General features: G+C 54.9%; 1 protein-coding gene across 2 annotated transcripts in view; it reads left to right on the forward strand.

Annotated features, from left to right (window-relative positions):
- Positions 1-14,847, forward strand: part of LOC136500794 (uncharacterized) — a 29,007-nt gene extending 14,160 nt beyond the window's left edge. Inside the window, exons 12-19 of one of the 2 annotated variants that reach the window (XM_066496228.1) lie at positions 11,126-11,208; positions 11,325-11,409; positions 11,658-11,789; positions 12,027-12,149; positions 12,432-12,602; positions 12,885-12,944; positions 13,029-13,223; positions 14,615-14,847. In XM_066496228.1, the coding sequence (XP_066352325.1) occupies positions 11,126-11,208; positions 11,325-11,409; positions 11,658-11,789; positions 12,027-12,149; positions 12,432-12,602; positions 12,885-12,944; positions 13,029-13,163 (789 nt within the window). In that variant the 3' untranslated portion in view covers positions 13,164-13,223; positions 14,615-14,847. Of the gene's footprint in view, positions 1-11,125; positions 11,209-11,324; positions 11,410-11,657; positions 11,790-12,026; positions 12,150-12,431; positions 12,603-12,884; positions 12,945-13,028; positions 13,224-13,464; positions 13,691-14,614 lie in introns of those variants that run through there. The other variant, XM_066496227.1, reaches the window with a different exon arrangement.
- The last annotated feature ends 964 nt before the right edge of the window (positions 14,848-15,811 follow it).

Genomic DNA, 15,811 nt, shown 5'->3' on the forward strand with positions numbered 1-15,811 from the left:
TGCCCAGCACCGGGGCGGCTGCCCGGCGAAGCAGGGGCAGCGCCAGCAGCGGAAACCGCAGGAGGGGGCGATGGGGCAGCCCCAGCAGACTCCTGGAACAGCACCGGCGAGGCAACAGCCGGTCGCGAAGGGGAGGCCGCAGCAGCCGCACGTGGCTGTGCGGGATCGCCGGGTGCGCTGGGAGATGGCATTGCCGCACGTGGCAATGCGGGAACGCTGGGGGACACGGCCGCACGTGGCTGTACAAAGGCGACGGGTGCAACAGAGATGCCGCCGGAAGGCGCCGGGGGCGCCGGAGGTGCGCCTGGTGAGGAACCTGCAGGCAATAGAGGAGGCACCGAGCCAATAGGCACTGGCACCACATCAAGAGGCTCCAACAAAAAATCAAAATCCGCATTAGCCGGAGGCGATTGCTGCTGAGAGAAGGGAAAGGAAGTCTCGTCAAACACCACATGTCGAGAGACGATGACTCGGTTGGACGAGAGATCAAGACAACAGTATCCCTTATGATGAGCAGAATAGCCAAGAAAGACGCATAGGGTGGAGCGGGGAGCAAGTTTGTGTGGCGCAGTGGCGGAAAGATTCGGATAGCAAGTGCAACCGAAGACCCGTAAATGATCATAGGTAGGTGGGGCGCCAAACAGAGCCATGTGTGGTGTGGAGGAGCTTAAGCGTTTTTGTGGGCAAGATGTTGAGCAGATGGGTGGCAGTGTGCAAAGACTCAACCTAGTAAGAAGGTGACATACTGTCCTGAAAAAGAAGGGAGCGAACAACATTGTTGACACTCCGAATCATGCGCTCGGCCCGGCCGTTCTGGGGCGAGGTGTAGGGGCAGGACATGCGCAGGTGGACCCCATGTGTAAGAAAGAATGTGCGTGAGCTAGAAAGAATGTGCGTGAGCTAGAGTTGTCAAACTCGCAGCCGTTGTCGCACTGAACAACCTTCACAGTGGCGCCAAGCTGAGTACGCACAAAGGAGAAAAAGTTAGCCAAAGTCGCAAATGTGTCAGATTTGAGACGTAGAGGATACGTCCACAAATAGTGAGAGCAGTCATCAAGAATGAGCAAGTAATATTTGTATCCAAAAACACTGGGAATAGGAGGTGTCCACAAATCACAGTGAATGAGATCAGATGCTCGAGAAACGGATGACTGAAAAGGAAGGCGAGTATGACGCCCTAACTGACACGCATGACAAATGGGACTAATGTCTTTATTACAAAAAGGAATAGCCGAAGCGACTTTGGACAAAACTTCATGACCGGGATGACCGAGACGGCGATGCCACACAGATGAACTTGAGACGGCAGCAAGGGCGTGGGCATCAGGAAACCACAGGGGGTAGAGTGGACCGGAGCTATTGCACTTGACGATCAGTCTCCGAGACGCCAGATCCTTCACAAAACAGTCAGCAGGATCAAATTCAATGGAACAATTGTTATCGGAAGTAAACTGACGAACAGAAATGACGTTGTTAATAAGTTTAGGCAAAACTAAAACATTATTAAGAGACAAGGAACTCGGAAAATGAACTGCGCCAGTAGCCGTGACAGGAAGTATGGAGCTGTCACCGACAACAATAGAGGGAAAAGGATACCGCGGGTGAGCAGAATGTGAAAGGGTACTAGCGTCGGAAGTCATGTGGGAGGTGGCACCTGAATCAAGATACCAGTCGTTCGCCTGCGGCTGGTTGAGGGTTATGGTGCTGAACGTCGAGGTGAGGGACTGTTGATCCCAGGAGGAAGGCAGACCCGTCATGGGGTTGTAGAAACTCGGGGGCACTTGTGGCGCATGCTGCCCCAGGTAGGGCGCCTGCTGTCCCAGAAGGGGCGCCTGGAGGCTCTGCAGCTGCGCCTGCTGCTGGGCGAGGAGAGCCTGTTGTGCCTGCTGGACCGGCGGTGTAGGTGTCGTGGCTGGACGGAGAGGAGCGGTGGCCTGCTGTCGTGGGCCTGGGTACATCTAAATGGTACCAATCCACGGGTTCCAGAAGGAGGGCCAGGGGCCACCCGTCTCCTAGATAGCGCCGGGGGCAGGAGCCTAGGCGCCAGAGGCCTTGCTGCTGCTACTGCCGCCCTGACGCGACTGGCCGCCATGCTGGCCCCTGTCCCGCTTCTGCTTGGAGGGGTTGCCGCCCCCGGAGCTAGAACGGCCAGCAGACTGGTGGGGAGACGCAGAGGGGCGAGAGGAAGAGGATCTAGTGTTGACGCCGGTGAGGAGTGCCGTGGACGGAGTCGAAGCAGGGGACGCCATCGTGAGCTCCTCAAGTAGCAGATAGTCACGAGCCTCCAGGAAAGAGGGAAGAGGACGGGAGCGCCGGATGTCGCGGCTGACGGCGGCGAACTTCTCGTTGAACCTGTGGATGATGTTGAGGACGAGGGTGCGGTCGGAGACCGTCTCGCCGAGATCACCGAGAACGTCCGCCATACTCTTGAAACGACGACAGTAGTCCGTGATGGACAAGTCGCCCTGGACAAAGTTCCGGAACTGGGCGTCGAGGTAGAGGGCCCGCGTCTCCCGGTTGCCGATAAACTGCGTCTCAATGGCGAGCCAAGTGGCACGGGCGATGGCACTGCGCTCCATGACGACGTCGACGAGGTCGTTGGCAATGGTGCCGTAGAGCCAAGACTGGACGACGCAGTTCATGCGCCCCCAATCAGGAGAGGCCACAGCGGGAACGTCGCGAAGAACGTGATCCTGTAGCGCATACTTGCCAACCGTGAGGAGAAATTTCTCACGCCATCGTGTGTAGTTGCCGGCAGCGACGTCGAGGACGACAGGGATGAGGTGCCGGATGTTCTGCACGGCGATGGCTTGGGCGTGCAAGTTGAGGACGGCAGCGGCCTCGTGGAGCAGCATGGCCTGATGGGCGTCAGGTGCCTGATTGGAGACAACAGAGAGGTTGTCACGGGCGTCCTCCTCGTCGGAGTCGGGCGGGGCACCCTTGCGCTCCTGTGCGGCACGCGCTAGGGCCTCGCGAATGCGAGCGTCGGCGCGCGTTCCTGTGCGGGCGGCGGCCTCGGCCGTGACGGCGCGGGCGAGGGCGGCTGCGCGGGCCGCCTGACGGGAGGCGCGTTGCTGAGCAGCGTCGGCGGCGCTGGCGTCCGCCACGCGCTTGGCGGCCTCAGCCGCCGCGGCATCGCGCGCGGATTCGGTGGGCGGCAGGGAGCCGGCCATGGGTCGCAGCGCGGGAGACTCGTGCGAGAGCAGCGCCGGCGGCGCGCTAAGATGCGGAAGAAAATGAATCGGGAGTAACCCAGACTCGTGATACCATGAAAGCAATAGAGATTGTGTGGAATAGTAGATTAATTAGGGTATACAAGGTATACAAATATATAGGCAGCCCTTGGGAGAAGTTTATAGAAACAAAACCAATCAAGGGATAACCTGCCTATCCTAATCTATCTAGGCACGGCAGGAAGCCGGCCTGGGCCTGGCGCACAGCCACAGGAGGCCCATACACACGCACGCAACACATACATATCTAACAATATTTATACCCGGACACACTCTTGATAGGAGAGGTCCACAAGCCACAATGAAGCTGCCCTCATCGCCCCCCTCCACGCCCAGGCTGCGGGTGTCCAAAACATCCGCTCCCTCGTGCCAGTGGTCCTCGATCTCCTGTCCCCCCACTACAACCGATGGCGCGACTTAGTGTTGCTCACTCTCGAGCGGTACGCTCTCGCCGACCATGTCCTCTGCACCGTGCCCCGCCCCGCCTGTCCTTGGTGGCACTGGATGGACTGCGTTGTGCTGTCTTGGCTGTTTGGCACCCTCACTGTTGAACTCCAGGACACCGTTCGTGAACGCGGTGGCTCAGCACATGACGCTTGGATTGGCATCGAGGAACAATTCCTGAGCAACCGCGAGACTCGCGCTCTCTACCTCGACGCAGATTTCCGCGCATTTGTCCAAGGCGACTTGCTCATCCGCGACTACTGTCGCAAGATGAAAGGTATGGCAGATGCTCTAGGCGATCTCGGCGAGGTCATCACTGACCGCACCCTCGTCCTCAATGTCCTTCGTGGTCTCAACGCCAAGTATGACCACAGGAAGGCCCTCTTGAAGCGGACCCGTCCGTTCCCGACGTTCAATGTGTTAGTCGCTGAATTCTCACTCTTGGTAGTAGGAGAATTCTTACTCTCATCGAGAGAGGATGACACTAGGAGTTGGGGCAATTTTCTTGTCTATTTCTCACACAAGCTCACACAAATGCCATGCCAACCTGAGGAGTTGGGGTTACATATTTATAGGCTGCTAGCCAGCCAAGCATATGCCAAGATGCTAGTCTAAGATGCTAGTCTAAGATGCTAATATGCTGTCCTAGCTAAGATGCTGTCCTCTAGTCTAAGATGCTGTCCTCTAAGATGCTGTCCTCTAGTCTAAGATGCTGTCCTAAAAACAGAAAAAACAGCCACAAGGACCATGACCATGTGAGCATCATAGCCCCACAAAGACCAGCCACACATGAGACTTATCCATCATTCTCCCCCTAAGTCTTGTGCGTCGTCTTGTGGGAGAGTTGAACCATCCCGGTCCTAGAGCAGAGCTCAAGGAACTTGATCCTCCCAAGGGGCTTGGTGAGCAGGTCCGCAAGCTGGTCCTTGGTGTTGATGTAGCTCGCCTTGATGCTCCCTTCCTCCAAACAGCTTCGGATGAAGTGGTACCTCACCCGGATGTGCTTGCTGCGTTCGTGGAACACGGGGTTCTTTGCCAGGGCCAGAGCGGACTTGCTGTCCACCCTGAGCTCCACCGCTCTAGTGTCTCTGCCGAGGAGATCACCAAGCAGTCGAGCGAGCCAGAGCGCCTGAGTCGAAGCGGTGGAGGCCGCTATGTACTCGGCCTCGCAGCTGGACAGGGCCACCACCTGCTGCTTGACCGACTGCCAGCTAACGAGGCACTTGCCGAGGAAGAAGAGGATCCCGCTCGTGCTCTTGCTGGTGTCGATGTCGCCGGCGTGGTCGCTGTCGCTGTACCCGACGAAGTGTGCCGCCCCAGGGCACCTCGGGTAGTAGAGGCCGTGGTCGAGAGTCCCCGCAACATAGCGGATGATCCTCTTCACAGCCTGCTGGTGCTCCGTCGTCGGTCGCTGCATGAACCGACTAACGTAGCCGACGGAGAATGCCAAGTCCGGCCGTGTGTGGGCGAGGTAGCGAAGGCTCCCTACAAGACGCCGGTACTGCGTAGCGTCCACCTCCTCCGTCGTGCTGTCGCGGCTCAGCTTCAGCCTCTCCTCCATCGGAGTGAGAGCTGGGTTGCAGTCGGTGAGCCCAGCTAGCTCAACGACGCGCTTGGCGTAGGCGGTCTGTCGAAGCGTGATCCCAGAGTCATCCTGGTGTACCTCGATTCCCAGGTAGAAGGAGAGAGGCCCCAGGTCACTCATCTGGAAGGTGGCCTTCATCTCTTCCTTGAATGCCGCCACCTCCGCATCCTTGGTGCCGGTGATCACCAAGTCGTCGACGTAGACACCCACCAACAGGGCATTACCTCCATTGCCCCGTCGGTAGATGGCCGCCTCGTGCGGGCTTTGCTCGAAGCCCATCCCCTTTAGCGTGGAATCCAGCTTGGCATTCCACGCCCTCGGTGCCTGCCGCAAGCCATAGAGGGCCTTGCGCAGGCGGAGCACCTTGCCCTCCTTGCCGGGGATCGCAAATCCCGGCGGCTGGTGCACGTAGACCTCCTCCTTCAAGTCGCCGTTAAGGAACGCCGACTTGACGTCCATGTGATGAACACGCCAGCCCTCCTGGGCAGCTAGCGCAAGGAGGAGTCGCACGGACTCCATCCGTGCCACGGGAGCAAAGGCGTCGTCGAAGTCGACCCCCTCCTGCTGCACGAAACCTCGTGCCACCAAGCGAGCCTTGTGCTTGACGATGGCACCGGCTTCATCCCTCTTCAGCTTGTACACCCACTTAAGGGTGATCGCGCGATGACCACGAGGAAGGTCAGCAAGCTCCCAGGTGCGGTTCTTCTCAACCGCACCCATCTCCAACTGCATCGCGGCGCGCCATGCCGCGTGTCTCTCGGCCTCTGCGAACGACCGAGGCTCGCCGTCGTCACACGCAAGGTGCAACTGCGCCTCCAGGTCCTCCAGGTCATGAAGCACCAGTCCCGGCACCAACTGGTCGCCGAGAAGGTTCTCCATCGTACGGTACCGCAACGGCTCGCCGTCGTGGTACGCGTCGATGCGCTCCTCGTCGTGAGAGAGCGGAGTAGCGAGCTCAACCGGGCTATGCTCGACACGAGCTGGTGTTGGAGTAGACGTGCCCGGAGAGGTGCCTGTCGGTGCTGGAGTGCGTGGCATTGCCGGTTGTGGTGAAGCCGGCGAAGAACTCATCGCAGCCGAGGTCCTGGCTGGAGAGCGTGGAGCTGTCGGAGTAGCAGGCGCCGGGGTCGGTGGAGGCTCGGGGACTGGGGTAGACGCGCTCGCCGAAGAAGAGCTGCCTACTCCCCCAGCTCCCTCGAAGTGGACGTACTCGACAGTGAAGTCGTCGTAAGTCGGAGCCGAGCCATCGTCCACCGCCTTGTCCCACGCCCATCCTCGCCCTTCGTCGAACACAACGTCGCGCGCCGTGCGCACACGCTGTGTCTTCGGGTCGAGGATGCGGTAGGCCTTCGAGCCCTCCGCGTAGCCGATGAACACTCCCGGAGTGCTCCTGTCGTCGAGCTTGCTGATGTGGCCAAGCTCCTTGGCGAACGCGAGGCAGCCGAAGACTCGCAAGTGGGAGACCGCCGGCTTGCGCCCATGCCAAGCCTCGTACGGCGTCCTACCGTCGAGCGCCTTGGTAGGCGAGCGGTTGAGGATGTAGACGGCCGTCACCACCGCCTCTCCCCAGAAGACAGCCGGCATCCCCCTCTGCTTGAGGAGGGCCCGAGCCATCCCCACAACCGTCTGGTTGCGCCGCTCGACGACGCCGTTCTGCTGCGGGCTGTACGACGCGGAGTAGTGGCGCTGAATGCCCTCGTCAGCGCAGTACGACGCGAATTCAGCCGCCGTGAATTCGCCGCCGTTGTCGGTGCGCAGCACGCGCAGCTTGCGGCCGCACTCCGCCTCCGCAGAAGCCTGCGCGCGTCTAATGGCGTCCGCAGCCTCTCCCTTGCTGCCGAGGACCATCACCCACATGTAGCGGGAGAGGTCGTCGACGAGCAGCAGGAAGTAGCGTCGTCCTCCCGGTGTGGCCGGTGTCACCGGGCCACACAAGTCCCCGTGCACGAGCTCGAGCCTCTCCTTGGCTCGAAAGCTCGCCTGCTGGGGAAAGGGGAGTCGCCTCTGCTTCGTCAACACGCAGACGTCGCAGAGCTGCTCCACATGGTCGAGGCACGGCAGGCCTCGCACCATCTCCGTGGCACTGAGCCGCTTCAGGGCCTCAAAGTGAAGGTGCCCGAAACGCTCGTGCCACTGCCACGCCTCGTCGTCCCGACGAGCAGCGAGACAGAGGGGTTGTGCCACCTGCACGTTAAGGACGTAGAGTCGATTTGCGCTTCTGGATACCTTGGCAAGAAGGCGACGACGACGATCCCAAATCCTCATGACTCCGTCCTCAACCACCACGCGCGAACCGTTCTCATCCAGCTGTCCCAAGCTGATGATGGAGTTCCTCAACGCGGGGATGTAGTAGACTCCGGTGAGCAGCCTGTGCTCACCAGACACGGCGGTGAAGATGATGGAGCCGACGCCCTTGATCTCCACGCCGGAGGCATCCCCAAACTTGACGGAGCCTCGGACGCTAGAGTCAAGCTCGGTGAAGAACTCCCGTCGACCGGTCATGTGATGGGTGGCGCCGGTGTCGAGGCACCACCCGTCAGTCTTGTCGTTGCCGGAGCTGTCGCCGAGGAGGGCGTGTGCTTTTGGCTCGTCAAGGTGGAGGAGAGCCGCTGCGGCCGGTGCCGCTGGAGGTAGCTCGATGCTGGCATGTGCCATGAACAGAGCCGGCTCCTCCTCCGCCTGTGCGACGTGGGCCTGGCCGCGTCGTGGCTGTCGACAGTCCTTGGCCCAATGGCCAAGCTGGCCGCAGTTGCGGCAGGCGTCGTCTCGTGCCGGCTTGTGCCTGCCGGCGGCGCCGCCCTGGGCGCCTCCGCGGGCATCACCCTCGGCACGTCCTCGCGCCCCGGCCTGGGCGTCTCTGCGCGCCTTGCGTGGCTTGCCACGCTTGCGGCCGCCTGTCGCGGAAGAAGGCTCCCCCTTCCTCCGGTCACCCTGGCTGGCAAGCCACTGCTCCCGAGTGAGAAGGAGCTTCCCGCCAGTGGTGATGGGCCCTGAGAGGGACTGTGGCTCATCACTATCGACGACCTTGAGGCGACCTATCGCCTCCTCGATCGACATCGTGGAGAGATCCAGCAGCGACTCGATCGAGCGAGCCATCTGCTTGTACTTCTCGGGGACGCAGCGGAAGAGCTTTTCGACAGCTCTCTCCTCGCCGTAGGTGTCGTCGCCGAACTGCACCATCTTCTGCAACAGAGTGTTGAGACGGAGAGCAAAGTCATCAACGTCCTCACCTGGCTTGAAAGCCAGGTTCTCCCACTCCTTGCGAAGTGCCTGCAGTGTGGACTTGCGGGCGCGGTCGCTGCCGATGCGTGCCGCAGCGATGGCGTCCCAAGCCTCCTTGGCAGTCCGCTTGCTGGTAAGCGAGAACTGCATCTCGGGCGGGACTGCAGCGATGAGAGCATCCAGCGCCCGTCGATCTAGGTCGTAGTCGACGTCGCCGTACCGGACTGCCTCCCACATGTGCCGCACCTGGAGCTTTACCCTCATCACCGCAGCCCACTCGACGTAGTTGGTCTTGGTGAGGGTAGGCCACCCACCGCCGGGACCGACGTCCCTGACAACAGCCTGGAGCCCGTGGTAACCACGGTACCGATCCGGGGAGAGAGAGCCACGCTGCCTGTGAAGGCCGCGCTCTCCATCGACCCGTCGGTACCGATCCGGGGAGAGAGAGCCACGCTGCCTGTGAAGGCCGCGCTCTCCATCGACCCGTCCGCCACCGTTGCCGTGCGCGCCTCCTCCAGGAGCGCCGCCGCCGTGCGCGCCTCCTCCAGGAGCGCCACCGGCGCGTCCGCGCCTGTCTGGGCTGCCGCCGCGCTCGTGGGCGTGCGCGGCTGCCCCAGGAGCGCCACCGCCGTGCGCGCCTCCTCCAGGAGCGCCGCCAGCGCGTCCGCGCCTGTCTGGGCTGCCGCCACGCTCGTGGACGTGCGCGGCTGTCCACTGCGCCGCCCGCGCTCGCGCTGCCTCCCTCTCTAGCAGCTCGAGGTCCGCGTCGGCGGTGTCGTCAGCGGAAATGGAGCTGCCGATGCTGCCGCGCAGAGCCTCGACCTCCGCCGCCGCCGCACGCGCTGCATTCGCCGCCGCCGCTGCTTCCGCCTCCGCTCTGGCTGCTGCCAGCTCCGCCGCTGCTAGCCTCGACGCCCTTGCCGCCGCCGCAGCGGTCTCTGCCGCCGCTCGCTCGCGTTCCTCTGCCGCGGCAAGTTCGGCCTCCTGCCGACGCCGCGTGCTCGAGGCGACCGAGCGCTGAGACTGCCCTGCGGACATGACGCGCTACCGGGGGGCTGCTGCGTGGGGAGAGGGCTGCTTCAGACGAGCTGGGAGAGGAGTGAACAGGAGCGGCCGGAGGAGTTGCTGCTGCCAACAGCTGGGGCTGTTGTGGGGCTGGGAGAGAAGATGAGCAAGAGATGCTCAGGCTACAGGATAATACGGCTCTGATACCACTTGTTAGTCGCTGAATTCTCACTCTTGGTAGTAGGAGAATTCTTACTCTCATCGAGAGAGGATGACACTAGGAGTTGGGGCAATTTTCTTGTCTATTTCTCACACAAGCTCACACAAATGCCATGCCAACCTGAGGGGTTGGGGTTACATATTTATAGGCTGCTAGCCAGCCAAGCATATGCCAAGATGCTAGTCTAAGATGCTAGTCTAAGATGCTAATATGCTGTCCTAGCTAAGATGCTGTCCTCTAGTCTAAGATGCTGTCCTCTAAGATGCTGTCCTCTAGTCTAAGATGCTGTCCTAAAAACAGAAAAAACAGCCACAAGGACCATGACCATGTGAGCATCATAGCCCCACAAAGACCAGCCACACATGAGACTTATCCATCACAATGAAGTCCGCAATGATCTCCAACTTGAGGAGCTCATGCTGGACCCCACTGTGTCCCAGCCACCGACGGCTCTCCTCGCCTCGCAGTCGAAGTCCAGCGCCACCAACACCTCCCAGGTGTCGCAACCTGGGGGCCCCTCTCTCCACGGTGCCTCCAATCGGGCTCCTGGCACCGGTCCCAGCCACCACGGTGGTGGTGCCGGTTTTGGTAGCAATGGCAGCAAGCGGCATCGTCGCCGTGGGAACAGCGGCAAAGGTGGCAACGGCAGCCAGGGTGGCTCCCCTTGGCCCTCCTTCTACAACCCCTGGACAGGCTCCTTCACCGTGTGGCCCACTCAGCAAACTGGGACGTCGTTGGTACGTGAAGAGCCCGAACATCACCAATGGCGACCCATTCACGAACAAAGGGTCTTCCCACCTCCGTGTTCCAAGATTTTGGCTCCAGTCTTCATATCAGCGAGCCCGCCGATTCGACTGCGGGGGGGGGGGGGGGGGGGGGGGGGGGGGGGGGGTGGCGTGTTAGCATGTTTACTGCTTCCTTTATTACTAGCTGACTGCCTAGGAACCTCCCCTGGCTGTCACCTACTTACTCCCCCTCTTTACTGCTAGTATTTACTTCTCCTTTTGCTGCTAGACGGCTAATGCCTGGGAATCTTCCCTGGCTGTCGCCTGTGTGCTTCCCCCTCTCTCTCTTGTGTTAGTCTAGCTCCTATATAAATCCCTGTAATTTGGTTTACTCAACATGTATGAATACAAGAGCTAGTTCATCCTCTATCAGACAAGACATCCCATAGAAGCCAGCTTTTTAAATCAAAAGCCTAAACAAACGGGCCTAAGTGTAATTTCTAATGCTAAGCAGCAGTCACCATCTGTCTATCCTTCTGGTGGTGTTTTACAGCTTAATGATATCAGATTATTATGTGCTTAATGTACCAGTTGGAAACAGTACATGTCAAACTGCATACTTGGTTGCACTACAGTTGGATCTAGAATTAGTATGCAATCATGGTAAATGTGTTCTTTTTATGGTTATTAGTCCGATGCACCTGCAGAGGAAGGACGTGTAAATACAGGTAGCAGGACGAATGATACATCAGCACCACAAAAATCAGGAAGCAGGTGGAGTATTCTTGTAACTAATACTAATTAACTAATTCAAACATGGTTGTGATAGCTTATGTGATTTCAGGGTAGTAAAGCAGACCTGTTCAGTTGTTTCCTATTTCTCTTGTCAGGGTGGATAATAAACGCCGTCCATTTTGGGACTTCTTTGGTCGGTCTTTGGGAAAGAAAGTTGATCCAGCTCTTGCAGATCAGGATGTATGGATGCTGTACTGTATATTTGCAGTTTGTTTTGTGCATTAAAGAACACACCAGCATTTTGCGGTGAAGCGATTTCCAAGATGCATCCTTGTTTAATGAACAGTCCTTGACAATGGCTCTAATTAATTACTGAAAAATAACTATGGTCTTCAAAAGAATACCATTTAATTTTATCTCTTAAGATTCTTATTGCAGCGTATTCCTAATCTTATGGTATTATCCCATTTTTATTGCTGATGATGAAGGGCACTTTCGCCAATGTGGAGAAGAAAGATGTGGAGTCAAATGACATCCTCCGCTTTGAACAGTTAAGGCGTGAGCTGATTGAGTTAGAAAAGCGAGTGCAGAAGAGTGCAGATGAAGCTCAAAAGGAGGAGGTATGCTTGTTTAACAGGATCTTGAAATAGCAAATTACTGGTTCTTCAGTATTTGGGCAAACTCTTGGAACAGGACCTCAGCAGTGATTCTGTAAACGTTATGAGATTAATTGCATCTTGTATTGTTAGTTCTGTTGTTTTCTGAGTTATGATTCTTAACCACAATGGTTGGTTTCAATGCATACAATTTTTTTCTTTTTCAAAGAATTATCTATTCAGTCAAGTCCTGTTTTCCAGGAGATGGTTGTCGCAGACGAAACAACTGCGCCATCGCCTGGTTCATCAGTTCCTTCCGGTCAGGCTACCAAGAAAGAAAATGTCATAACTAAATCAGTGGAGAAGGTCAAGGAGACTACAACGGTATGACCATCTAAACCTAAGATCCCATAGTAGTAAGAAACACATGCTAGCATATATTTATGAGCTTTGCAAGGTTTTATTCCTCTGTTGTGGCTGACAATAATGACACTTGAAGGCATGGTATCATTTTGAAAGATTAGTAGGGGGTTGAATAATTGAATTAACTTTATCCAAAAGCCTATTTGCCAAACCAAAGGCGCTCATCACAATATTGTTAGCTCCATACTTCCATTGTACTAATTATAAAAAAACTTCTTGTCTCTTATTCATATTTTTCTGCAGACTGTGTTGCAGGGGACACAACTCTTAGCAATTGATACAGGAGCTGCTATGGGTTTGCTAAAAAGAGCTCTTATTGGGGATGAACTAACTCAGAAGGAAAAGCAGGCTCTTCAAAGAACCCTGACGGATTTGGCATCTGTTGTTCCTATAGGAATACTCATGCTTTTGCCAGTGAGTCTTTCTTGTACTTGTATTTCTACTTCTTAAACAAGTAGAGGCTTATTAGGTCCACTTTATCATTTCATTTAATTTGTGTGGAGTAATCCTTTTAACCTTTTACCTTATCCGCGTGGACTGTGGGCTACTAAGACTCATTTTGGTGTTTGAATTGCCATGGCAAAGTATTTTGTTGTGTCCAAGAGTGATATCAATCATATACTCTGACCTGTGAATCTATCGACTGTAAGGTGTGTTTACTGTTGGAGCATTCTGACAATTGCCTTTCTGTCCCAGCTCACCGCTGTTGGTCATGCTGCTATTTTGGCTTTCATCCAGAGATATGTGCCATCGATGGTATGTAGTTTACGTTCACACGCTACTTTCCCCCTGTTGCCATTTGTTATATAATTCCTATTTTCTGTATTTGCAATCGTGTAGATCCCGTCCACATATGCTCCCGATAGGTTGGATCTCCTTAGGCAGCTTGAGAAGGTGAAGGAAATGGAAGTTGCTGAAGGCAGCAGTGAAGATATATTGGAGGCCGTTGGTTCGAGAACTGAACAAGTGAAATAAGCTGGCCATGTACAGATGGACATGATTATACTGCTTAGCTTACGACCTTTCCTGTAAAGTGTAAGTAACAAATTCACCCCTGGTCTTCTGCATATGGCTGCTGCCTTTTCTTTCTTGTTATATACATGTGTTGCACTCTGTTTAGCTCTAATGCGGAACAGCTCAACCATAGACATCGTGCATATAAATACCTTGACAACTGAACTGGTCCTTCCATAATTTTGTGCAGATATTTGTTCTTCTAATTAGGAGTATTTGGTTAATATCTTCTCAATCATGTTTGTTTTTGTTTTTTTTGTAGTGTTTTGGAACAGGACATTTGAGGGTTTTATTTTGTTTAAAGATTCTTTGAATGACATACCGCTGGAAACAGAACTGCAAGGCCATACGAATAACCAATCATTGGGTCGATAACGCGAAGAAAGATCCTTCCAAATGCTCCACGTCTGTAGGCTGTATCCATACTTCACAGTATACATGGGCGCATGGTGCCCTCCAACATAGTAGAGGATGAATGTCGAAGCTCCTCTTGGACAGTGTCTGTGTAGGGTAGTGGTTTTGATAGAGGATTGTATATCTAGTTGATATGTTGTGCATAGTTATTAAGGCGCTAAGGCGAGACGTGGCGAGCCACCGCCTTCCAATCGCCTAGGCGACGCCTAGGCGATCATAAGGTGAGGCAAGGCGACGCCATATGTTCAAGGCAGGAGAATGGAGAAGGGATAAAAATGAAAAATAAAAAAAAGTAAAAGAAGAAGGACAAGGAACATAAAAGGTCCAGTCCAGCAGACAGCCCATAAAAGCTCTCCCCAACTATCCTGAACTATCTAGGGCTGCCACTGCTCCTCTCCAAGTGTTTCTTCTCCCTCTCGAACACCTTCTCAGTATCCACTCGAGCCGCCTCCTTCCAGATCTCCTCTCCCCTTTCTCACTGCTGCTGTCACCTCCTTCTAGATCTCCCCTCCCCTTCCTCACTGCTGCTGCCGCCCTCCTTCTAGATCCCTGTGCGAGATCCCCTGCTGTTGCCCTTTGAGAGCCCCTCCCAGTTCTGTTGGGGAGCAGAGCTGGCGGGGATGGGAGCAGATATTAGTGGATAGCCTTGCCTGGTCCTCCTCCGGTTCTTCCTATGTCTCCTCCCTCCCCTGCTCCCTCATTTTGCTGGTTTTGGTCGTGGCGTCGAGGACGCCCAGACTTTTTTCAGCGCCTAGACGACTAGGCGACGACTTAAAAACTATGATGTTGTGTTGATGATCACTTTTTCTCATGCAGCCTCCACCGTGAGGGGGAGTTAAACCTTGTAACCTTGTTTTTTAGGAACCAAGGGGAATGCTTCATTCCCTGTACCCAAATGCCAAGTTCAGTGAACTAGTTAGTGGCCAAGTTTTAGAGGCTTCATAAATCACACGCTTCAGTGGCCGCTTACGGGCGTTTTTTGTAATAAGCCGGCCCAGGGCATTTGTGACAGGTGAATGCCTCGGTCAAAAGTTCACAAGTAATAAGATGCGACGAGCGCATCAGGAGCATGGGCAACGATGCACTGGAGTGAGCAAGATGTAGAGGTGGACAGTAGTCGTCAGGTCTGAATTCGCTTCAAGTTTGTCTCTTTTATTATCATCCCATCACTCTGTAATCTGTATTGTGTCATTGCGACTGAATTGCCGTCGAGGCCTCTTTGACCGTCGAATGCTTGGACACGTAAAGTGTTTGAAGATTTTGTCTAGTTACCCTGAAACTATGGCGATGAACCGTGATGCAGAAGCATCACAGGACGACGACTCGACGAGGCTTACACTTCTCTGGTCCAGTCAATGCTGAAACTTGAGCGTCTTAATAATTTGATGATTTGATAGTAGCTCTAGCCCCCCTTGTAGCGCTGATCGAGGGCTTGATGCTTAAGAAAGCTTCAAGATTTCCAAATGAATTTCCAATGTGGTCTCTGACTGAGTTTCCTGTTGGGTCCATCCTGTCACGCTGAAAGCTCAGTAGATAGATGTACACATTTACGCTTATTAACCGTTTGCCAAAAAAATGGTTCGCTATCACTAGAGATAGTACCAGAAAGATGTCCAAAACGAATACATATACCACCATACCGTACAGCTATTTGCATATCATTGGCTAGCATAAAAACCGGTTTCACGATTTAGCTTTACCAAGTCAATCATTTCCTTCGGCAGTTATTTGCAAAGCTTGCTGCACTACTACGGTAACTACCCTTGCCTTTTAGAACATATACCATACCGAATGGCAGAAACGTGATTACACAAGAGGTGAGGGTGTGAGACGTTTTTTATATAATATAAGTGAAGAATCAAGAAGATACAAGAGGTAGAAGAAATCTGATAAGTCAAGGACAGAGCAAAATTTCCTTTCCTTTTGAAAGCGAATGGCTCCCATCACCGACCGGCGACCGCATCGTGTCGTAAGGAAGTTTAAAGGTACGCACACATACTTTTGCAAAAGTACTCCGTGCCAGCTTATATAAAGTTATTATTATACGTATATATGTAGCTGAAATATCAAATATTATCTCTTAAAAAAATCGAAGTATTGGTGGTTATATTGAGAAAAAATAAGTCAGTGATCATCGACCCCTGCACGACACGACCCAATCAAAGATTCATCAAATAAGCATGAGCGACAATTAG

This window comes from Miscanthus floridulus, chromosome 13 (genome assembly GCF_019320115.1).
Source record: "Miscanthus floridulus cultivar M001 chromosome 13, ASM1932011v1, whole genome shotgun sequence".
Lineage (NCBI taxonomy): Eukaryota > Viridiplantae > Streptophyta > Magnoliopsida > Poales > Poaceae > Miscanthus > Miscanthus floridulus.